This window comes from Rhinichthys klamathensis, unplaced genomic scaffold, assembly GCF_029890125.1.
Source record: "Rhinichthys klamathensis goyatoka isolate OS25496 unplaced genomic scaffold, OSU_Roscu_1.1 h1tg000388l_1, whole genome shotgun sequence".
Classification (NCBI taxonomy): Eukaryota; Metazoa; Chordata; class Actinopteri; order Cypriniformes; family Leuciscidae; genus Rhinichthys; species Rhinichthys klamathensis.
In genome coordinates this window covers 1-24,556 of record NW_026606892.1, presented here as the reverse complement: position 1 = coordinate 24,556, position 24,556 = coordinate 1, and the positions used below count along the sequence as shown (strand labels likewise).

Sequence of the window (24,556 nt, the reverse complement as noted above, 5' to 3'; positions counted from 1 at the left end):
TAGGCGATAGGGCTAAGTAGAGCTGTGTGTCGTCTGCATAGCTGTGTTAAGCAATTTGGTTCTTTCTCATTATTTGGCTCATTGGGAGCATATACATGTTGAACAGGAGTGGCGCAAGAATTGAGCCTTGAGGGACTCCGCAAGTCATGGATGTCCACTCAGACTTATGGTCTCCTATACTCACATAATAACCTCTCCCTTCTAAGTATGACCTGAACCATTTTAGGACTATCCCAGAAAGCCCCACCCAGTTTTCCAGCCTGTCAAGAAGTATGTCGTGATCGACAATGTCAAATGCAGCACTGAGGTCGAGTAGTACCAGTACTGATAATAGCCTGTATCAGTATTTAAGCGAATATCGTTTATTATCGTTATGAGCGCTGTCTCTGTGCTGTGCCTGTGATGCTATCGGAAACCAGATTGAAAATAGTCAAAGTATCCATTCAAGCTTAAGAATTTGTTCACCTGACTGGAAACAACTTTTTCAATGATCTTGCCTATGAAAGGAAGATTTGAGATCGGTCTATAGTTGCTTAAGATGGTCTTATCCAGATTGCTCTTTTTCAGGAGGGGCTTGACAACTGCAGTTTTCAGTCTCTCTGGGAGTTTCAGGAAAACTCCCAGAGAGAAGTGAGGCATTCACCACTTCTAGGAGAGAACCTGAATGGCAGGTTGATCTCCTAATTTATTTTACGCTTGCAATCTTATGTACTCTTTCACAAATCCTGCGCAATGACATTCTTTATGTCATTATTTTTATCCCATAAAATGAAAGTGTGTGTGTGTGTGTGTTCAAGTGCGACAAAAGTCCTAAGGTCTTGGACACCTCGGATGAACACTCAATAAATAAATAAAAATGTAAAATGAGTAAAATAAAGTAGGCCTAGCCCAATTTGAACGAAACAGGCTATATCAACAGTAAAATAGAGAAAGAGCGCGTGCTATGCTTTTCCAGCCAATAAAAACGCTCTTTGTTAGTCGACATTTTAGAGAGGGATTTTGGACCGAGGTGTGATAGAAGTTAGCATGAGAGATATGTCTGATACACGCGTATACATGTTTAATGTCAAACTTCCTTATACACGTTGCTACTCTTTAAACATAAAAATACAAGTTAAAACATTAATATTATATTACAGGAAATCCAGTTCCCCCCGTCCCATAAGTCCTGATGTGAACACACGGGATCGCATGTGTGAGGTGAGTTTCTTTAGCCGTGCTTCATCAGTCTCCGCTTCTTTTCACAGCGCACGAACACCTTCTCCTGCGACGGCTCGATATACATGCCGTCATCTGTCTGTGCGCAAAACGAAGTTCTGAAGAGAAAGAGGACTGTTATGATGAGCTTCAGTTACGTTAGCTTCGTTGTTTTGATTTATTCAAAAAAAGCACTATTCAAACACTAGAGGTCGCTAAAGTAACTACCGGTAAACATGAAATAGAAGCTTGCAAATGTTTTAAAAACCTGGTAGGCTATACTGGGGCATTAAAATGTTAGATCATTAAATGCTGAATCCAAGCTTTTAATCTCTATAGTAGCCTAAGCATCGTGAATATGAATATGAATACAGAATATGTGAGCGTGCAGTTTATCACTTGTCAATCTAACAGTGATCTGCTTTTAACACACTCACCATCTGTGTTACTGTTGGCTAAGTGTTATCTCCTCTACACTTACTTCCTCTGGGTCTCTCCAGATTTCACTGCGATCTTCCCCACTGTGAGCTGTGGTCCTCTGCTACCTTTGCCCCAAGGTATCATGGTCTTAACTGTGCTCCACATGTTTGCCCACACAGGGCTTCCCTCCCAGGTGAAGCGCATTATCATCAGGTCACCTATATCAGTATCCAGAGTGATGAGGAACGTAAAGGTCTTGTTACCTGAAATCTCCTCAACTCTGAAAAAGATGGAGGAACAATTAAGGAGAGTGATTGTTTCATTCAGTTTTTGGATTCCTCTTATAAACAAGCTCACTCAGTCACTGTATATTAGCCTGCATGAGAGTCGCTGTGTGTGCACGCTCTTGTTCGAGATGCTATTTTAGTCCATTGCATTTCTGTTCTCTGTTTCATGTTCCCAGCACACATGTGTTTCACTCATCCATGTGAAATGAGTTATTCTGATGAGTGCTCTCTGTATGCTATGAAGACTAAATTGAGCAGATCCCCGTGAAGCGGAGCACGTTACTTTGAGCTTTTACAGCCCAGAACATGAAACATTAATGATGTTTTTCATCCCAGATGTCATTATTCAGTCTTTCATTAAGGGATCTTTAGCTTACTGTTAATTTGGGAGCTTCTGCCACTGTCACATTAATTTGAGCTCTTACTTTATGAAACAACAATAGTTATAAACTGTACTTGTGAATTTAATGATATTATTTATTTGTTCATCATAATATTCTTGTATTTATCACTCCACTAAAGGGATTCTTTTTTCATATAGGCTATATTTTGGTCAATAGCAAAGGGCTTTTTTGAGTTGAAACCTCAAATGCATCCATATGGTGAGAAAGTCATTACAAAGCTCATTAAATTGATGCTCACTAACAATTTACTGAGATGATATTTTAATATTCAGCTGTTCACAGCAATGTAAATTGCACACTTACAGTGTTATGGGTAAATTTTCACTTTCTCCTAGTGCCCCGGTTAGAGAGACTGTGAGGGTGGGGTCGATCTTATCAATTTGGTTGATGAACTGGATCCTGAACTGATAGTGGAACACTGATGGGGAAGGAAAGTGATGGTAGATTAGCACTGATCATATTTTTCCAAAAACAACTGGAAAACAATTAAACACAATAAATTATAAACATCAATTGCTCGAAAATCCTTTTTTAAATCAGTAACTGTTTTTTGTTTTTCAGTAAAATGGCTAAACATCCTTAAAAAAAGAACAACTTAACTTTGGGGAGAATTGCATAAGACTTAACAAGATAATACTTATTTTTGAGAGAAATATTGTTCTATAAATAGTTTTCGTGTGTGATTAAATATAATAAAACATTTTGCATTTGAAATAATTTGTAAAATGTATTGGGGAGAGCAGTTTAACAGTTAGAGACCATCTTTTTTACATAACAGTAGAAAGTGACTGTTACACTGTTTTGTTAAGTGTGATGGCTCACTCACATTTGTATGGCATGTGTGAACGGGTTTTGAGGAACAATCTCTTGCTTGTGTCACTGCGAACTTTCTTGATGTCATAACCCAAAGTGTTACAGCGGTTCTTTCGGCAGTCCAGACAGTAGCCCTTATCGAAGGCCGTGTTGTCGCTGCACTTGTAGGCCATAATCTGCTTGTCTTTGTTCAACAGGGAGTCAATGAAGAGATGCACAGCGCGCTCATGGGCACACTTCACTGTCTGCTCAAATCCTGAAGTTAGATGGACATAACATGAGACTTTTGCGCTAATAAACAGTAATTAATCATAGATCCACTCAGACTTTCTATCATTCTCGGTTGTGTGTGTGATCTGCTGAGTCTAGATTTAATACAGTGCATTGTGGTGCGTTAGCGGTGATGCAAATACTCTGGTGCATTGTGATGGTAGAAACTTTAGTTCAAAAGTTTAGGGTCTGTATAAGATTTTTATAGATTTTAGAAATTTTATTTAGCAAGAATGCATTAAATTGATCAAAAATGGCTGTGAACACATTCGTAATGCTACGAAAGATTTTATTTTTCAAATAAATGCTGTTCTCTTGAACCTTCTATTCATCAAAGAATCTACAAAATATTAAGTGTTTTCGTCATTGATAAGAAATGTTTCTTGAGCAGAAAATCAGTTTATTAATGGTAAATGGACTGCATTTTATATAGCGCTTTCAACAGACCCATGGCCACCAAAGCGCTTTACATATATCCAGCTCGTCGGGAGTAGCTGGGGTTAGGTATCTTGCTCATGGACACCTCGACACTTGGTCAGGTGGCATAGACATATACACTAGACGTCACTTTGGTGGTTCTAAGCATGGGTCAAAACCGCCGCCATCTTGGAACAGGGGTCTTGTCATAGGAAGTAGCTATAACGCTGCTATCTCTGCCTTTACTTCTAATTAATTGATGGTGGCGGACTTTTGTGGTGTGTATGATGTTCACACGAATGAAATCTGAACTAGGAAGAATGTTAAAAAAAAAAAAAAAAAATTGCAATTTTTCTGGAATCAATGATAAAAACATGTCTGACCGTGGGAACGAACCCAAAAAAAACGAGAAAATCGCATTCATGATGATTTATGGTGATTTTATTTCCGTTAGACCTTTGTCAACATTGACGCTGATGCATTAAAGTGGAGGGGCTCCCCTGTTCCAAGATGGCGGCTCTATTGACGCATTCGTTCTAATGAACTGCCGTAGCCAAGGCGACATCTAGTGTATTTGTCTATGGTCAGGTGGAACCGGGGATTGAACCACCAACCTTCCGGTTTGTAGACAACCTGCATGAACCATTGAGCCACTGCCGCCCCAATTCGAATTATTAGAATGATTTCTGAAGGATCATGTGACTCTGAAGACTGGAGTAATAATTCTGAAAATTCAGCTTTTTCATCACAGGAAAAAATTACATTTTAAAATAGTCATTTTAAACTTAATAATATTTTCACAATATTTCTGTTTTTACTGTATTTTTGATCAAATAAATGCAGGTTGGGTTAGCATAAGAGACTTCTTTAAAAAAAACTTTGATCCCAATAAATTTTGAAAGGAAATGTGTAATGTACGGTTACTTTTTACAGTTACAGTTGTCCCTCCCTTGTCCATTAGTGCAGCGTCCAGCGTACATGTCAGAGTCATGGACTCATCAGTTTGTAGTTGTTAAAATGATGGATTTCAGGCCTGTGTTTCTGCTTCAGTTTTCCCATATAGGGATATTTAATTGCCTGGAGGCATATCTCAGTATGAGAGCAGAACCTAAGAGGGATTTGGTATAATTAAGTTGTGAGGATGACAGCTGCTTTTATGTGTTTATGCCTTTCATCTGGAAAGCTGTCTGTAGTACTTAGCCATGCTCACAGTGTCATTAATGGGATGTTTTGAATGTATCTCATCCTAATCTGACATTCATTTGAGGATGAACCTGCCCCTTTCTCTCTCTGTCCAGCCATTCATCCATCTATCCATCCAGGCATCTCACCCATAATCCCGTACTGGGCTAAATGTGCATAAATGTTTTGCACGTGCAGCTGGCACCCTGGTTGAAATATTCCTCCATTGGGGTAGAAGTCCAAGTGGGCAACAGGCTGTTTGATGCCCACACTGAGTCCCATGCGCTGTTGGGTAAATGTATGGATTGCATCCACAAACCTAGCATCCTCAGGTGAGAGTCTGTCAGTATGAGACATTCCCTCAAACAATGGACCTGCAGGATCCAAACCTAAACACAAACAAGACAAACTTTAAATATATTACCATTAACCAGGAAATAAAGTGTTTGCTGAGAATAAGGATCTTAGATTTCAAGTCTTTTTTGTTTATATGTATTAACACCATTTATTGGTTGTTTAGACTGACAATAATATCTCACCAGTAATTCTTCCCAAGGTTTTCCCAGACACAGCTAGGTTACTTCCAGCAAATCCAGATATATGAGCGCCAAGGCTGTAGCCAATCAAGTGCACTTTTCCCAAAGGAAATTGTTTGAAATCCTGTTACGGATACTCACAGATTAATGTCAAGTAGTAAACGTGTTTTCAAGAATGCTTGCGGTTGGTAAACGAAGCTGTGTACAGTATTGTATAAAAGATTAGGGTCAGTTTTTTTTAAAGAAATGAATTCTTTTTAATTAATTCTAGATCAAAAGTGACAGTAAAGATTTCTATTTCAAAGAAGTGCTGTTCTTTTGAACATTCTATTAACGGTTTCCACAACAATATTAAGCAACACAACTGTTTTCAACAAATGTAATACCGGTACTTAGAAATACTTCTTGAGCACCAAATCAGCATATTATAATTATTTCTGAAGGATCATGAGACTGGAGTAATGATGCTGAAAATTACACTTTAAAATATATTAAAATGTTCAAATCTGTTATTATTTTCAATTAAGATAATATTTCACAGTATTACTGTTTTTACGGTATTTTTGAATAATCAGTAGTTTTAAATAATTAGCATTGGGGAACATAAGAGATCTTAATAAAAAAACATTTTAAAAAAACTCACCGACCCCAAACGTTTGAACGGTAGTGAATATATACCCTTCTGCCTAAACATACTGAAAGTCCTTCAGTTTCATGATGTAAGGATGGTTGTATGTATTCCTTGTTAAGTTTCAGCCATAACTGTAAAGACATTTGTATTCCCAAACTAACCTCTAGCCACCTCAGCAGATGGGCAATGTCCTGTCCCACTATGCGTGTGTTCTGAGCTGCTATAGGATAGTGCTGGTGTGCCAGATTCAGCCAGTCTGTTATCACCACATTGATGCTTCCCTCTGAGCTCTTTAGTGCTGATGCCAGCCTGGAAATCCAGTTCTCCATCATTCCGTCCACCTATGGCACAGGGAGGAGGAGTTGATTTTTAATGAACTGCTGCTCTCCAGTTTTGTTTCTAAGTGAATTTTGTATCAGACGTTAAATAACTGCTGTTTGCAATGGATGCCAAGGTCTTTGTGACCTTTGGTACATTTGAACAATTGATCTGTTTTTCTATTAAATCAATGAACTCAACATACCGACCAGCCATGAATGATGATAGCCAGAGGATGGCTGCTATTGAAACCACAAGCGTCCAGTGTGCGAGGCTGGAAGAGCTCAACTGTGCACATGTTATCTATGTATTCCCCATCCGTGTAAAGCCTGAAGACTGATTTAGGTTCATAGAGCATCTTCATTCTCTCTCCAGGCTCAGTGTCTGTTAGGATGGTCATACACAAACTGAAAGTCTCAGACAGTTCATCACTGTGGTGGCCATTTTGTAAAAGGATAAACATCATTAGTTTGTACAATAGTTCTGGAATATTTATATTTGTGCATAAACAGCTATGCAATAACCTTGCATTAAATGATGTTACAAGTGAAAATTAGAGTTAAGCATGTTTAGTTCCCATAGTTCCAGGTGAACTTTGAGCTTGAGTCAAGGCAAAAAAAAAAAAAAATGTTTACCCACCACACTCTTGCTGATTAAATGAGCATGTTGGATATGACGGTAACACTTTAATAATGTCTTATTTGTTAACATTAGTTAATGTATTGACTAACATGAACTAACCATGAGCAATACATTTGTTACTGTATTTGTTCATCTTTGTTAAAGTTAGTTAATAAAAATACAGCTGTTCATTGTTCGTTACTTAACAAATACAACACTTGATTTTAATAATGTATTAGTAAATATTGAAATTAATAAAAAATGCTGTAGAAGTGCAGTTCATTATTAGTTCATGTTCACTAAAACTAATGTTAACTTATGAAACCTTATTGTAAAGTGTTACTGATTTGACACATTTGTATGAAATGTCAGAGCATCCACCAAAAAAAACCCCACTGCATTAAAATATGCACTATTTACACAGCTAATATTGAAGTGACACTTCTAATGAAGTTTCAACTTCACATTCTTATTCAGCTTAATTTTCAGTGATGCAGATTTTGCATATGAAAAATGTGCTTGTTCAGCCAGGCCAATGTGCAAAAGTCAAGATATTTATGTTTTTCTTTCAGTATTGAGCCTTTTCAGCTTTGATTTGCAAACAGTCTAGGAAATTATTTCTCTGTGTGATTTCATACGTTGTTTTTTTAGATATACTACAAGCTTTTATCCCTTTAGATCAGTAGGGATTAAATCAGACATAGTATAATTGATGCTGACTATCACTACAAATCCAATCCTCCTTGATATTTTACTTTTTTCCAAAGAGCATCAGTTGCACATTGTGTGCCACTTACTTTGTTCTGCAGAACAAAAAAGATGATATTTTGAGGAAAGTTTCAACTGTTTTTGTCCATGCAATCCAAGTGAATGTGGTCCAAAACATCATTGGACTAACATAAATCATTATATGTATAAAAAGCATCTTATTTTAATGCTCTGTAGAAATGGGAATGTCATACAGGTCTGGAACAACATGAGGGTGAGTGAATGACAGAATTTTCATTTTTAAGGAGAACTATAGAACTATAAGCATAATTCACCCTCACCTGCTCTGTTACCCCGAAATTTCCTTCCATCGGTCAGTTGAACTTGTGAGATGATCAGACAGAAGGACACGATTTTAATAAGAGTCTTCATGTTCAGGCCACTTCAGGAGCCCACACAGATAATCCAAATATTTTGTGCCTCTCTTTTTCTCAGGCAAGAAAGGAGAGCACTGAGGCAGGTGATAGTCCATTAAAACGGTCTGAGCCTGAGCGAGGGGAGGGATCAGTAAATATTCAAATGGAACTGAGCCCAGAGGAAAAGTTACTCTGTTTGACCTTTCGTAGTTTGCAGCCAAATGTTAGCCTGATTGGCTGCATGTTGTTGCACAAGAAGCTATGCCCCGATTGGTGAAAAAGTCTTGTCAGAAACGGTTCAAAAAGGCACATGCTGATAACATGACTACTCAAATACCATGTCTCTAAACATCATTCAGAAAAGAGGGATGTACAGTGATAATTTAACTCACTGGTAATTTGTACTTTTGCCAGTTTAACAATCTCCTGACTATAAGTAACGTTGCAAGGACATCAACTTATAGTACTGTTACCCTAACCTATAACAGTCTACTAATAGGCCTACTCTAATGAGAGTTAGTGTCGTCCGTCCATCCATCCATCCATCCATCAGCTAATGTTTTAGTTTTATGCACATCTGCAAAGATGCTGTTATTCACTGTTATAGAATCTGAGGGCATTTGAGTAAACTGGACAGAGGTCATCATTCACCTAGTTGCTTTCAGGATATCAGTCAAGACTGGTGCACATTAAAATGCCAATAGTCTTCCCAAGCATAATGATGTTGTTGATGATTTCCTAAATTATAATCAACTTTACATTTATTTCTCTCTCGTGTGCAGCATGTTGCTATTGTTGTTTCATAGAATGGTTGGCTGATGAACATGCTACAATCTGATTAGCAGAAACAGAGGGCATATGTATATGCATAAATTCAGTGGACTCAGATGGCTGATGGTGATGGTTAGATAATGATAATGATTAAATCAGGTCAGATACAGTTGTTTATTTCATCTCTTACTATTTAACTTAACTATAGCAGCATGTGGTTTATCCGCTTATACTGGATATGCTGAGTTGAACTGCTGTTTCTCTAAGCAAATTAATTCACAAATGTAACATTTGCATATTTGCGAAGGCCATTATCTAAGAAGGTAAATTAAATTAGTTTAGATGTGTCTCTTAGGGAAGGACTAAACGGACTGTGATGCAATACTGTAGAATACAGACACCTCATTCACAGGAAAACAGACATGAGTTATGTATAACAGTATGTTTATTTTATGTCAGGTCTACATTAGCAGAATGACAGTGCATGTCTAACATTTTGAATGTGGTAATTATTCTCAAAATGTTTCATGTATGAGAGAGTAAAAAAAAAAAAATCTGACACTGAAATTGAAATAACACAATAAAAGACAAAAATATATAATTTAATTTCTTTGAATTGTACAAACAACTGCTATTAATTCAAGTGCCAAGAAATAAATTACTAAGTTAATTTTTAAAAAGAGAAAAAACGTATCAAACATATTTTTTTCCCCATAAACAATAGCTACAAAATACCTACTAAAGCTTCAACTGATACATTACAAATATCATATTAAGCTTTGCCTGAAATGTGAACATGTCTGAATGTGGTATTATACACAATACTGCTCCTTTCTCCTTCCTTCTAAAACTTATTTTCTTCTACATTTAACACTGTAGCATAAATACACATTTATTTCTTCTTAAGCTTATATTTAATAGTTCATCACAGGTTTGTTTTTAGCATGCATTGCAACATTTATCCTGTTACCTCATGCATGTTACCTTATCAGCAGTTATGCATGCAGTTAGTTCATATGTACTGATTCGTCCGGACTTTTCATCTTTGAGTAAACAGAGTGGACAGTAAAGTACCCTCTTCCTTCGTTTTAGTGAGAGAAAAACATGTATCTGCTGTTATAGGGTTGTCAGATCTCTGTGAAAGTTAAGAAGAAGAAGACAAATAGTAGTAGGATTGGACAAAGGAATGAAGGACATTATAGATACAACAATCCTTGAGTAGTTCAACTCTCTCGCTGAGTCTGTACAAATTGCTGAGAAACCAGTTGGAAATCATGATTATCTCAATGCAATGCACCTGCAATCTTTTACTGGCAGTGGTGTGACACTTGTTGATGGTGAAGAAACTGCGGATGCTTTCCATAAAATACCTGATTGTTTCTATTTGTTCCATGTTGATGTTGCTCTTTGAACATTCTCTATAGTTCTACTTCTGTTAAAAACATGAAAATAACTAGAATTATGCATAATTAACACTTGCTGTCTTTCATAGCTGCTTGGTTTAATGAGTGTACTTTGGCAAAAGACTCAGCAAAGAGATCTTGAGGAAAAGACAGAGAAGAAAAGAGAGTTTCTTGCTTGATGTCTATATGGTGAAGGAAAAGATACCATACTTTCCCTCTCTTTTCAGTTGACGGTGTTTAATTCATATTTGTCTTTGACGCTGTTGTCATCTTCAAGGTACTTCTCAGGTTCAGGATGGTGCAGCTCAATCATTAAGAAGTAGATCACTGCCCCAACCACACCTCCCACCATCGGCCCGACCACTGGAACCCACCACCAGCCATTTCCAGCACTGGACACACACACAACGCACAGGTGAGAATAGAGTCAGGGCTGGGCAAAATTCTGAATGTAAGAATTTTCAAAGAAAAATATTCATTAGAATTTTACATGCAGTATGTTGAGCCAGAGTTTGAACTGGAATGACAGGAAGATGATTTTTTTAGGGCATCAAGGCTGCATTTATTTAATCCAAAATACAGTAAAAACAGTAATATTGTAAAATATTATGAACAAATTTAATAACCGTTTTCTTTTTTAATATATTTTAAAATGTAATGTCCTGTGATGGCAAAACTGAATTTTCAGCATCATTACTCCAGTCTTCAGTGTCACATGATCCTTCATAAATCATTCTAATATGATGATTCGGTGCTCAAAAAACATTTCTTTCATTATCAATGTTGAAAGAAAGTTGTGCTGCATAATATGATACATTTTTTTATTATCCTTTGATGAATAGAAAAGCATTCATTTGAAATAGAAATATTTCATAACATTATAAATGTCTACTTATCATCAATTTAATGCATTCTTGTTGAATTAAAGAATGAATTTAATACCCAAAACTTTTGAATGGTAGTGTATACACACACATATTAGTACAAACACAGTTTTGAAGCAGAATGGTCTGAGAAAATGTCTAGTATCATTTGTTTGCAGATGCCACTTGGTTTGATATTTTGCATTTAATGCAATTTTATTCAGACATAAATAAGTAACCAAATATTGTACAAATTATTTTTGTGGCCACTGTCTATAAATTAAATGCAAATTTTTAGTGCTGGACAACGATTAAACATTTTAATCCCGATTAATCGCATGAATTTATTGCATTGTTACGCACAAGAGTGAATAATGAATTCTAAAGTAGTGTATTGCGCACTTTTGATTTAAATGTACTGCTATATACACAAAAGTGCAATAACATGTGGTTTGCAAAAACTTTAAACAAATAAGGTGCTTTATATTCCCTTTACACATGCAGTAGCAATAAAATATGTATTGTAAATCTCAACTTAAACATTAATGTAATCAAATCAAATATTAAAACAAAGCTGCCACTGCCAGGGCATTACCTTTTATCTAGCTTGTTAAAACGAGTCCAGTTTTCTTGTTTTTTTTTTCTGAACAGGTATCAACCGGTACTATCTTTTATCCGGGAGCAGCAGAACAGTCTATAGTCAGAGGTCATGACCACTACTACAGATATAAGTCGACCAACGTTACTTCTCTGATAGTAGCTTAGCTTAGGTTTGGTCATAACATGGTTTCCCACGTACAAGTAAGATTACATTAACCAGATGTAAAGCCCAATTTATACTTCTGCGTCGAACTCAAGCCCCGTTCACACTACAAGCGACTTTGTCGCTGCATGTCGCCAGTGGCTGGCGATGAGGTCGCTAGTGGGAGTTCCCACTACTGGTTGCCTTTATGAATGACATCCAATGATGTGGAGAAGGATCACACGCGCTCCGCTCCTATTGGTTGTCGCTCCCGAAAGTCGCTCCTCATTTGCATAAAGTTAAACAGATCTCAACTTTGTCGCGTCGCCAGACACGCCCCATCCGGTCGCCAACGGTCGCCGGAAATCGCCAGCTCCCCATTGAAATGAATGGTATCGCGTCGCTTGGTCGCGTGTAGTGTGAACGGGGCTTCACGCCGTAGCTACGTACCTGCTGTGTGTAGCGCGCGCGTACCCTGACGTGCACCTCTCCAAAAATGTAACAATGCGTCAATTCTACGCGTACCGCAAGCGCTGTGATTGCTAGAACCGCTCCCTGCGTTTCACATGCATGTTCCCTCTGCATGTGTAATTGCGCGTCAAGGGGGACAACGACGCAGAAGTATAAATAAAAACCAACGCGTAGTCTATAGCGTATGAGGCTCCGGCGTAGGTCCGACGCAGAATTATAAATCAGCCTAGAGTGTGGTGAAGTGGTCGAGCACAGGTGCAACGACAAGCGGACGCGTTCCTGTGAAACTGTTGCGGTCATGCTCGCCTCACGCACGCGCCCGCGCCCTCGTGCAGCACAAATCATTGGAAGAGAGACTGATCCTCGGCTCGGTGTTTGTTATGGCGCGTTCCAGGCAACCTGTAACCTGTGTTTTTCCAACTCGTAACTGGGAGTACATCGTTCCAGGCAACCTGTAACCCGTGTTTTTCCAACCTTATACCCGTGAAAGTGCACTGGAACGGCAGTCAAACCCGTGACTTCCCATCCGTGAACTAGATCGATGTACTCCCAGTTACGAGTTGGAAAAACACGGGTTACGGGTTGCCTGGAACGCGGCATGAGTATCCACAATCTAAATAGTTATCAGGACGTCATCAACAGAAGGGAATTCACATGGCAGAGCATCTCCGCTAAACTAAACGCAGGTCTATCAGGTAAAGTTATGTATAATTTTAATTTAAGTTAAAAAGTCTTCAGCTGCGTAGCGCACAGAAGCCGTTGCCATGGTTACTATCCATAGAGCGCCGGTCATTCACTCGTGGGGCGCTGTCTCCCTTTCTGTTCACCTGAGAGAACCTGCCAAAGCCTCTCCACTGCTTGTTTGGGTGGGTTATTTGCTGGCTGACCAACATCCCACCCCTCCTGTGATCCATGGTTTGACTGTAGGCCTATGTGTATTCAGAGCCAGTGAGCAACGGAGTTTCAAAATAATAATAATAACAAAAAAAACTGCGTTAACGTGCGATAAAAAAATTGTCGGCATTAGGCTAATTAGCCTAATAAATGCGTTAACGCGATAATAACGCGTTAACTAGCCCAGCCCTAAGATTTATATTGGTGTCATTTTGCATATTGGTGATTCATATCTTCTAATGTTTAAAATATGAATGGGATAAAACATTATTTGGGACGTACCTGTATGCATTTCTTTGAATTTCATTCCATTTTAATTCTACACCAGTTGTGAATTACAGGTTAAAGTAGACTTGATTAGGAATGTGCCTGTACATTACTGGTGTATCTGAAGTGTTGTTCTGTGGTCAGACTGATGGATGATGTCAACACTGTTTTGGTGTCTAGTCTTGCTGCACAGACACTAATGCATTCATTGTAATCTGTGCTTAGTGTGTCACTCCAGTGCTCCCTGTCTGCAGCACTCTTTCCCTCCCTCAATCCCTTGATCCTTTTATAGGCTACTGAGAAAACAAATGCTCTGTGTCCTTCAACCTGCTCTACAAACAAGTTGGCAAAGGTATCTGTAAACAAAGGTATAGCCACTGCATACAGACACTTTGCTGAACTGAATTTATGCAACGCTCATGCACAATATAGTGTTTAAAAATGTACATGCTTGTTTGTTGCAATTATGACACCAGAGCCATTTGCACATAATCTGTCTTCGAGTTGGAAGACAAATTAAGCAGACAGATCAAGCACTTCCTCACGTAGTCAACTGATATGTGATTAGCTTTCCGTGGACGTCACACTGTTTGTAGTTGTAATGGGCTGAATAACAAAATATACAGAAATATTTGAATCAGACTAATCAGTAAATTTCAAGAGAGTTGCATGAATGAGTTAAGGGCTATAGCGTTTTGAAGACTTTTCACTTCTGAAATTTGTGATTGTAAACACAGCAGTTTTCTGTTTATCCACCTCTATTGCATATGCAATTATTTTATACAACACTTCTTCATTCTTTACTCAATCCTGTGCATAAAATCAGACTCTTTTTTGCTGTTGAAGAGCAGCAACAGAAACTCTCTCTCTCTCTCTCTCTCTCTCTCTCTCTCTCTCTCTCTCTCTCTCTCTCTCTCTCTCTCTCTCTCTCTCTCTCTCTCTCTCTCTCTCTCTCTCTCTCTCTCTCTCTCTCTCTCTCTCTCTCTCTCTCTCTCTCTCTCTCTCTCTCTCTCTCTGTGACAATGACCTACATAACTATGATTGCTAAAAGCAGAGTTATAGTGAAAGACGATAACATTTTTTTCCCTTTAATAGGAAAAGTTAGAGGAATAAAATGCGTCCTGTCTTTGGTTGTGCCACTCTGAATATTTATGCAAGGAGACTGCCTCACGTACATTTTTAAAATTGCTTCAATATGCAGGAGATACACGAGTGCATTAAAAAATTCATTTGCTCTGTCAGAAGAATGGTGATAGGCCTTTGCACTTAAAGTCTATTTGGAGTTTCTAAAGGTACGTTGGTGGGAGGTGTGCCTCTGTTTCTCACATGCTGAATCTTGTTTCACAGGGTAACACTTCTAGGTGTATTGTGTTTTAGTACACACCCATATACAAACTTCTCTATTATATGTATAATTAATAATACATAAGGGAGGAAGTGGAAAATCCAACCAAACGATTACAAAAAGAGTATGTAGATGCAGCAAAGGTTTTCTGTACCTGAACACTTCTAAGCCCCATCCTGCTACAGCAGTGAAAAGCCGTGGTCCCAAGTCTCTGGCAGGGTTGATCGGATAGCCGCAGTTCAGCGCCATGGACACTCCGATAGCCAGGATACTCAGACCAATAACCAGAGGCTCCATCCCTTTAGGTGCCCCGATATTCTTCTTATCTACTATGGCTAAAATACAGAGGACCAGGGCACCTGTGCCGATCACCTGTGTAAACAGAGACTAATGATCAGCAGAACATTCTCTCATGGAAGCCTGTTTTATCTCAAAGGAAAAACTAAAAAAGTAATAGTGAGATAAATTTAAAAAAAAAAATAAAGTTTAAAAAGTTATAAAGTTTAAAGTATCATTTAGGTTGTTTTTTTTAATTAGTTTTTTGGTAAAACGTTCTCCACCAGTTATTTCTATGCTTATGATTGATTTTTACTGTCCCTTCCTTTTAACTCAAATAATTCAAACCACAAGCTTTAACACCATTTGACTGTATAATAACCAGTGAAATCTGATAGTTTGAATAATGAATTACTGTGTTACACTCACCTGATCAACAAATCCATTTAACAATGAGAGATCTTCACGTGGATATGAAGCAAAGATGCCTGCTGTGGCATTTTGACCAGTAACACGCAGATGTCCATCAGAGAAATTGGCAAAGGCACCTATGAACGAGAATTTTTGTAAGGTGTTTTATGCTGAAAAATGCAAATGCAAAAGAGTTGCTGCAAAGGATAGATTTTAACATCCATCAACTTTTCATTTCAACTATACTATTTTAGAAATTAATTAATAGGAAGTAATTTGACGACTGTTAAATCTAATGTCTAATCTAAATCTTTAAAAGGTCAAAACAAGCCAGATCATTTAGTTTGAGTTGTGTGTGTCTAATATAGGCCTATGGATGTATGTAAGTATACTTTAGCAGACTGCCATAGAAGAGGAGTCAATAACAGAAGCAATAACATAGAAGTGCACTGAAAACTTACCATAGTATAGACCATAGACAGCACAAGACCCGCAAAGGCACCAAGGAATTGAGCTGCCACGTAGACAGGAAATTTCTTTATTGGGAGTTTCCCCACGACAACCATAGCCAGAGAAACCGCTGGGTTCACATGTCCACCTGCAATAAGATGCAGTAATTGAGAGACTCCAAACCTTTGATGACAGCAAATTATTTGTATTGGTTCTAGTGGTCCACTATTTTATGGTGATTTTGTATTGATTGAGGTTTGTATAAAAGCATTATTGTCTAATACAATCAAAGGGATACACTGTGTCATTCATTTCAAACTCAGTTATTTGTTTTCTCTCACTGCTATATGCTCTCACTTTCAGAGAGTTCCTCATAAACACTGTCAACAAAAACTAGTCGAGGAAGTCAATGGGAATTGGGTCTGACATAATCTGGCTGAGTGTTCTGACATCACAGCAGGGCTTAGGAGTAACTCTGCTTTGACACAAGAGCGCTCAGGCCTGTAGAACTGTCTGTGACCCCACCGTACACACCGCTTAAGCTCTCATGCCAGCAAAACGGAATGGAAAACACTGGCCTTCCTGAACCACGTAAGCTTGAACTGATTTCTCAATCGATTGGTAGCTGATTAAATGTAAAAACGCAGTGATTTAGGACCTTGTCTGGTTTTTTCATTTTTCTTGATTTCAGTTTTGGCCCATTATATTCATTAAGGAGGAATCCAATATTGTTGTTTGGGTCTTTTGAACTTCATCACATTGAAGAGAGCAGAATCTAAAAAGCAACATTACATATTACACATTACATATTACATTATTTTTGTAAACCAGAATTAAAAAAAATTCATTCACAAGAATTATTACATTACAGAAATATATTTCCATTATGTAGAGTCAGTTTAAAGGCTTAATAATGATGGGCCAGTGCCTACACCTGACTTCACCGTGGGACATATGCTCCAGAAAAGCTCATTAGTTCAATACTGTAGTCATCATCACAGCGTGTAAGATTATCACATTCACAGTCATGTGGGCTGCTGGGCAAACCAACTTATTCATGCACAAATGCACACTTTAAACTGCAGAACTCGGGCTATATTTAACATTGCATGCATATAGATTTATTATATATTGCTCACTGTACACAGTGAGAAGCGAGAACGCTGGCAGCATATGATGAGGAACAGATCTGAAGCTCATGACTTGTCCCCCCTGATAATTCAGTTGCATGCATCACCAAAATCACACATGCACAATTGCACAATTCTAGAAGCCACAACTGACGGATAAACCACACGGTCTTATGCCCCTCAACATATCTCCTCTGCACAACCCGACCTGCAACACAACCCTTTCCTCAAGGCAACATCATTGTCCTTTTATTAAAGTTTTCTTTTTTATTGTTGTTGTTATTAATAATAATAATAATTACAAATTAATACTAATAATAATAGCATTTTTTCTTTGTGGCTTTCCTTGATGTCATCTTCTGTGTGTAATTGCAATAAAAACAATATTTCTTAAATGAAATGTAAACCTTAATAAAAGGACAATGAATAATAATAATAATACTTATTATTATGAAATAAAATATTAAATGTTTATAAAAAATTTAATATGTATTAAAAATGCTAACATGAATAGGATAATTTATTATTATTGTTATATTTATTATCCAATGTTATTATTTTATGTAGGCCTAATAATTGTTTTTTTAAGATAACCACTTTAACTGTTCACAATGCTGGTGTGTGTTTACCATACTGCGACGTAACTCACTTGCTTAAATACCATAGTACGATGAAGAATTCAACTAGCTAGACTGTTTCCCGAAACCGTATTGTTGCAAATTTGTCGTTCAACCAAGTTAAGTTGGTTAATGATGTCACGCAGGCTGGTGGAGTAATAACTTCTTTTAACTAATTCTTTTGAGTTCAATTAATGCTGTTCGAATGAATGGCAGATTTTTTACTATGAATTAAGGACATCGCATCTGAGGACTAATTCTCATTGTCATTCTCAGTTATTCCAAAGCGCTGGAATAATCTACCTCTACATCTTAGACTGGCTCCTTCTTTCGGTTATTTTGAACAAAACCTGAAATTACATTTACTTGAATTGGCATTTGGTTCAGTAGGCTAATTGGCAAGAGGCTCTTAACAGATGTTGTTAGTCATTTTTGTTTGAAAGTACATTTTATTTGTGTAATTTTACTGTGTGATTGTACAGCACATTGGTCAACATTATGTTGTTTTAATTGTGTTTATAAATAAATAAACAAACAAAAATGTTGCTTTATTTCCCAGAATCAATCATAGACTCACTAGAGATTGGAACACAGTTGTATTTCTACTTTTTAATGTCAAATAACTCAAATCTCTTGACAAACTAAAAGATGTAAATGACATTTGTATATATTCTAAATAAAAGATAGAGATTGTACTGAATGCCAGCTTGCTTTATTTTGCTCAAGATAAGGGCTTCGCTTTGGCTCAATTCTCAAATGAGACTTTTTTTCTCTCAAAACAAAAGTTTAGCTCTCTGAAAGATTAGTTTCTTGTTCACATCAGACTTGAATTTGGAATGCAATAGGAATCACAATCTTATCAATCATCCAATCAAGTTTGAAACTATATATACCGGTATATATGACAGCACAATCACCACCATTATTGAACATGGAGGAACATCACAACCCTGAACAGCAGCAGCTATCAGTACTGTATAAATACATTTGTATTTTTGTAAAATGTTTTACATTTAAACTGAAATTCTTTTCACGGAAGAGCAATAGACGGATATATAAGAAGATATGCAATGTCTGTATGTGTTAGTTAGAGAGAGACATAATAGTGTTCTAAAAATGAACAAGCAACTGAAAATTTTAAGTTTACATGTAACACATTTCTGCAAAAATAATATGAACTGTATAAATACAAATGTTCATTTTCTTTTTGTGTACTACAGTATTGACTTTCCCCAGTCAATTATTACCTACTCTCAGAATCTGTATTTACACAGACAAAACTGATATTCTTGACATGTATAGCATAGAAAGCAGTTAGTGTCAATAATAAAGTAAGGGAAAAAATGAAATTTGTATAACATGGTGAAAAACCATGGTGAAAAAAAAAACCATCTAAACATTCTGACCAGTGTGCATCACCAATGACACTTTTTTTTTTCTTTTTCTTTTTGCCATTGGCCAATTTATTGACACAATAACTAAGTTTTGAAGCATGAATTAAATGTTTTGGGTGAGTTACTACATTTTGCAGACATGCAATAGAGTTGTGATGTCCAGCAAACGGTTGTGACAATTGCACTTACAGTTTCACAAGTTCACAGTTACAAAAAAAATGAGCCAGATAGAGAATATGTATTTGGCGTGCTGTCTGAGGAGAGGGCTCCGGGCTCAGTATTTGGCCCAAACCCAGAGTACACCCCCCGTATTCCTGGCTGTGGTAGGAACCAGCCAAGAGTGAGGAGTCGGGGTGGTGGAGGGATGGTGAGAAACTGTCGAGGAACGTAGGTGAGTCGACTGTGTATACTGTATATAGGTCTCCTCTCATGCTGATAGGATAGAGATGATAATTGCTGATGACATGTTGATTGGATAGATCATTTGAACGTGCTCCTCCCGAATACTTTGTTAATGAAACATCCTTTAGAGAATGTTTTGAAAAAAGCCAAAGCGTTGAGAAAAACTGTAAGTTCGCATGTCATGCAAACAAGAAAATGTGCTAACCACAGGTCAAGAGCTGTAGTTTCGGGAAACACGGACTCGTTTAACTATGCTGATAACGACGGGACATGCGACCATAGTTGGTCAACAATGCTTTTGGGAAACACACCCCTGGTAAAACTGCGACTCTGTGACAGACATTCTCACATGAACTGTGCTAAGTTGTTACTGTGACACTAATGAGAACATATGGGCCAGGGTGAGGCATCCTGTAACATCTAGAGGTCCTTTCTGTGTGCACTCAGATTCAGGAGGTATGGGTGCCAGAGAGTAAAAGAATAAGGGAAATATCTCCCGAAGGCTTTGGAGAGAGAGAGTGGTTTGCATCTCAAGATCTCTTGTGGGTTTCTTCTACATACAATATATGAATGCACAACACACGAAACATAGGACATGCTTTCTGCAAGTCTAGATTTATGCTACTACTCATTCGAAAATGAGATTATCTGGAGTCTATTCACCTGAGAGCAGTGAGGTTAGTCTAAGTGGATCAGTGTAGTCAATTATTGCCAATACTGTTTTGCCACTTTGTCTTATCGCGTAAATGTGCTCTTATGTATGTTTTTTGTTGTTGTTGTTGTTGCTTCTCATTTAAAGGAAATGATAAAACAAATTCCTGGAATCCTCATTATTGTAACACATTATAATAAAAGCTTCACCTCACCATAATCCTTGAGGAATTCACTTAATGAAGGGCCAGGCATACGTTTCCAATCTGGTATATCAAACCGACACACGCCTCTACTTGACACTAAGCCTTATGCAAGTTTTAAGAACATGTATTGAGCCATCATTTTCTCCTCCCCCTGTCTATCACTACAGTGTATTTTTGAGGGGAGAAACCGAGCGCCTCAAATACAATAAGCACAAGGTTTTCCTCCTCTATTATGTCGTTCATTAATCCTAAAATTTGTATGGAAGCACAAGATCTCTTATGCACTGAAGCAAATCCAACCCTTCACTCTCTTTCTCTTTGGGGTCAAAGGTCAAGATGGAATACTCAGCATGGGGCCATATTTGATCCAGCTGTCTAAGGCTTAGTACAGCATGAAATTATTTTTCTACCTCACAAGCCATTTTACTCCTTTGACCAGGTTTACAGTAGGTTTTAATAGAATAAACAGACATAAACTTGCCAAAACGGAGGAATAAAATTGAGCCGTATATGTGGTATCGGTTATAGTATGGATATTGTAGTGCTGCATATGGCGAATAGGTGAGTACATCCATAGACAGTAAAAGAAATGGACAGAGCGATCTCATTGGAACTCAGTTGAGACAGTTGAAGCCCACTTTTAGCGATTTTTGAGAACTTCCGTTCCTGACGCGCAGACTCAGACCGACTCAAACTAAGCTTGATGACGTGAGCAACCTGTCTGACAGACGTTAATCTTCTAGTAGCTGTGCGTGAAAACTGCCAACGTTAATCTTGCAGAGACGGGGAACTTGAGCAAAGAGTTCTTTGGCGTGAGTGAGCAGGAGTAAGAATTCCGTTGCTTTTATGGACTCATTATCTATGGGCTTCTCCCTTGACGGGACGTCCCCCCGATTGCCTGCGAGCTTCTCCTCCTGTCTGTACGGTACTTCTGTACAGCGCGACTTCGGTTATGACGCAATCGTTAGCCTATTTTTACTAAATCTGTTTCTACGGGGCCATAGTAACATAGAAGGTAATGGAGCCCTTTATACATTGTCGTGTTTCTTTAGAAATAAATAATGGACAAATGGAGTCTTTAAACGCCTCAGATGTAAAGTTATTCGCTGTCAAAGTGACGCAAAAATGAATGGGAGTCAATGGAAATGCTAACGCAAGTGAAGTTCTGCTACAACATGGCGGCACCCGGCCGGCTTCAACTTCCGGTCGATGGATTACCCCCTTGAGTACATCGCATGTTTGTTGAGCATGATCAAAGATCACAAACAACTGTGTGAAAAACAGCCCTGATGGATAGCTAAATATGACCTTTGAAATGAAAAGATGCTTTGAACTCGCTGTCCCAGTGCCTTTTCTCAATCAACTGAACATGTATATTTGAATAATTTCAACAATTGAATCGCAAAGTTCCATTAAATTTGTGTTTTATTTTTTGATAGCAGACTATTTTGGTAACTGACTGTAAGGTGAATTGAAGTTTATGCAGTACGTTATCTTCTATACTTCTCTATTCGCCAGTGTGACGAGTTACCTGACACGCCTCCTGCCATGTACACAGCCAGCATCACCCCTAGAGTAAAGCCAAAGTGGATGGTGAGATCTTCTCCATGTGTGCCTCTGCTCAGGACCTTTTGGGCCACTGAACCACAAACCGAACAGCTGTAAACAGGAAATGGGCAGAGAGAAGACAATTTAGGAAGACAATTAGTGGAAAAAGCTACCGCCATGCAGATAGGAAAAGCACTCTCTTGTTTGTGGAGCACTTATTCAAAACTAATTAGTATAGCAGCTTGTTCAAAAGCTCAGTCCATTATGGTCAGGGGCCGCACCCTAAAGCAACTAAATCTGTCATGTTGAATCAAAATCTTTTCACTTAATTAACACCAGTAGAACACAATGTAGAAAAAGTCTGTGTATTTCATGTTTTAAAATCTAAATTTAAAAAATATATATATATTATAAGTAAAATAAGATGTATCATATTAGTCATCAAAGCATCAGGTAGTCAATTTTGTAGTAAAATGTATTTCTCTTTAAAGTAATACTGCATGGGGCATGTTGTTAGTCTATATGGGATAAGTTGTCAAACCTGACATGACAAAAATTTCAACAGTTAAACAATTATGAAACACAAACACACACAGTTCACAAAACTGCAAAATGTACAAGTACAATACGAACAAATAAATTATAACATTTATTAAACATGACAGTTTGTCACAGCATCTTTCAGACTTTATGAAAAATACATTTGTCCTGAGAATAGTTCAACTTTACAGTAACAAAAAAACAGCTTTATAATATATAGCAATAATAATATCCTATTATTATTGGAACTTTATTTTGGGGAACAGAATTGCCAAAAATTTGTTGACACTAATTGTCAACTTTTAAAGGGTTTTGAACGAGGTGCTTAAAAACTAACATATAAAACCACTGCCAGAGAAAATGAGTGTTTGTAATTGGACTTTTTTACACCAAATCCTTATACAGTAGTTACTGAAATCAAGTCATTGACAACTTAAACCATATCTAATTAAATAGCCATTATAATTGATCAATAAGAAGCATAAAATAAGAAGACACTAAATGCTAGTTTACATCACTCAAGGGTGTTGCATTTAATGCAATGCATTTAGTCTAAAATGTTATGGTTACAAAAGCTGCTATAACCATACTAATATGTGGTTTATAAGATGTTAAGAGCTTCCTTTAAATTGAAAGAATATCAACCTCAACACCCCTATACGACAAGAATGAAATAAGTTGACAGACTGATTTATATTAAACTAAAAAATGGACACAAAACATTTCATTACACTTGAAACATTCATTATAATTCTGATGCATTTACTGTACATCAAACTGTGTTGTTAATCTCAGTTTACAAGTTCTGAAGTTCTGACAGGCAAAAGACTTACTATTAATACGAATGTCCCCAGTAATTCTGCCAGAAACTCTCTTATGATGTCCCGCCTCAACATGCATTTGCCCTCAAATTTTCTCATGTTTTCGGAGCTCATAGTTTCCCCGCCAGTGAGATGTGATGTCCGGACAGACAGTTGAAGAGCTGAGCCCGCTGGAGTTTGAGTGTCTTAGGCTTTAACCTTCCCCGCCCCTCCTGCTGCTACTTAGATGTCATTAAACACACTGACATGACAGGTTGGTGGTTCCTCTTTGCTCTCACTCTATCCATCCTCTTCGTGCTGAGACAAATACGAGTTCGATCAAGAAAATATCATTACGTAGCTTATTTGTTCAACTATCGTTTGCGAACTTTTGCCGAAGAGACGATCGAGTCTCTGAGAAATCAGTAGACACGTTTCAATTAATCTTGTTTACGAGGTGTAAAAAAGGTAATAAAAAAAATCACACATTTATAGATTTTTAATTATAATTATTAACAGAAGTTAACCGAAGCTAATAGGTTACACTACATTTCAGTTCAATAAAGTGACGCCTGATTTTTTTCTGTCTGAAAAAAAACCCAGTATAATTTATATTTATATATATATATATATATATAAATGCAATTCATTTTTTTTTTTCATTAATACATTTACTGTTTTTGTTGAGCTTTAACAAAAAAGTGTAAAAAGGACCGAAAAAAAATGATGCAATATTTATTGCTTTCTTTTGATGTTGACAGCAATAGGCCAATGTATTTACAAGCAATCGTATATATTTTTTAAATTATCATCATCATCATTTATTTGTCAATGACCTACGGCACATAGGCCTATGTGAACTGAAAAACACATGCACAAAAAACAACACTAGGTAGGCCTATTTGTTTTAATTTAGTCTCTAAATACAACATATCAGTGTTTTGCATAGCCTTATTCATTGGATTTCTTATTCTTGTAAGTTCTTCTCATTCAGAGAAGCATCACAGCACAGCTTCAACTTGTAATGCATATATTTGTCCACCGGGTGGAGCTGTTTGACAAAGTAAAAACAAAGAGGGCCAGAGTTCGGCGGTGGCGTCCCATGGCTGTGGTGTGAATCAGAAGAAGCGATAGGATGGTAGCGGTATGTTTTGT

At 37.5% G+C, this 24,556-nt stretch overlaps 2 protein-coding genes across 2 annotated transcripts; both read right to left on the bottom strand.

Annotated features, from left to right (window-relative positions):
* Positions 1-1,065: 1,065 nt before the first annotated feature.
* Positions 1,066-8,359, bottom strand: lipca (lipase, hepatic a). The gene is made up of 9 exons (XM_056234121.1): positions 8,146-8,359; positions 6,681-6,859; positions 6,319-6,498; positions 5,530-5,650; positions 5,140-5,379; positions 3,135-3,377; positions 2,612-2,726; positions 1,679-1,897; positions 1,066-1,316 (listed from the first exon to the last, which is right to left on the bottom strand). Exons 1-9 carry the CDS (start codon positions 8,234-8,236, stop codon positions 1,211-1,213), a joined length of 1,494 nt encoding a protein of 497 aa, XP_056090096.1. The 5' UTR covers positions 8,237-8,359; the 3' UTR covers positions 1,066-1,210.
* Positions 8,360-9,793: 1,434 nt separating this feature from the next.
* On the bottom strand, positions 9,794-23,698 carry aqp9b (aquaporin 9b). Its single transcript, XM_056234113.1, is given in 8 exon segments — positions 9,794-10,786; positions 15,131-15,348; positions 15,682-15,800; positions 16,125-16,151; positions 16,154-16,261; positions 22,045-22,162; positions 22,164-22,172; positions 23,435-23,698. Coding segments are annotated over 8 exon segments (870 nt in total). The 5' UTR covers positions 23,537-23,698; the 3' UTR covers positions 9,794-10,617.
* Positions 23,699-24,556: the final 858 nt, after the last annotated feature.

Coding starts and splice junctions, on each gene's coding strand:
- lipca (XM_056234121.1), bottom strand. CDS start 8,236: ATGAAGACTCTTATTAAAATCGTGTCCTTCTGTCTGATCATCTCACAA. Junction 5,651..6,318: donor ATCTGCTGAGGTGGCTAGAG/GTTAGTTTGGGA, acceptor TATCCGTAACAG/GATTTCAAACAATTTCCTTT. Junction 3,378..5,139: donor AGCCCAGTACGGGATTATGG/GTGAGATGCCTG, acceptor ATCTAACTTCAG/GATTTGAGCAGACAGTGAAG.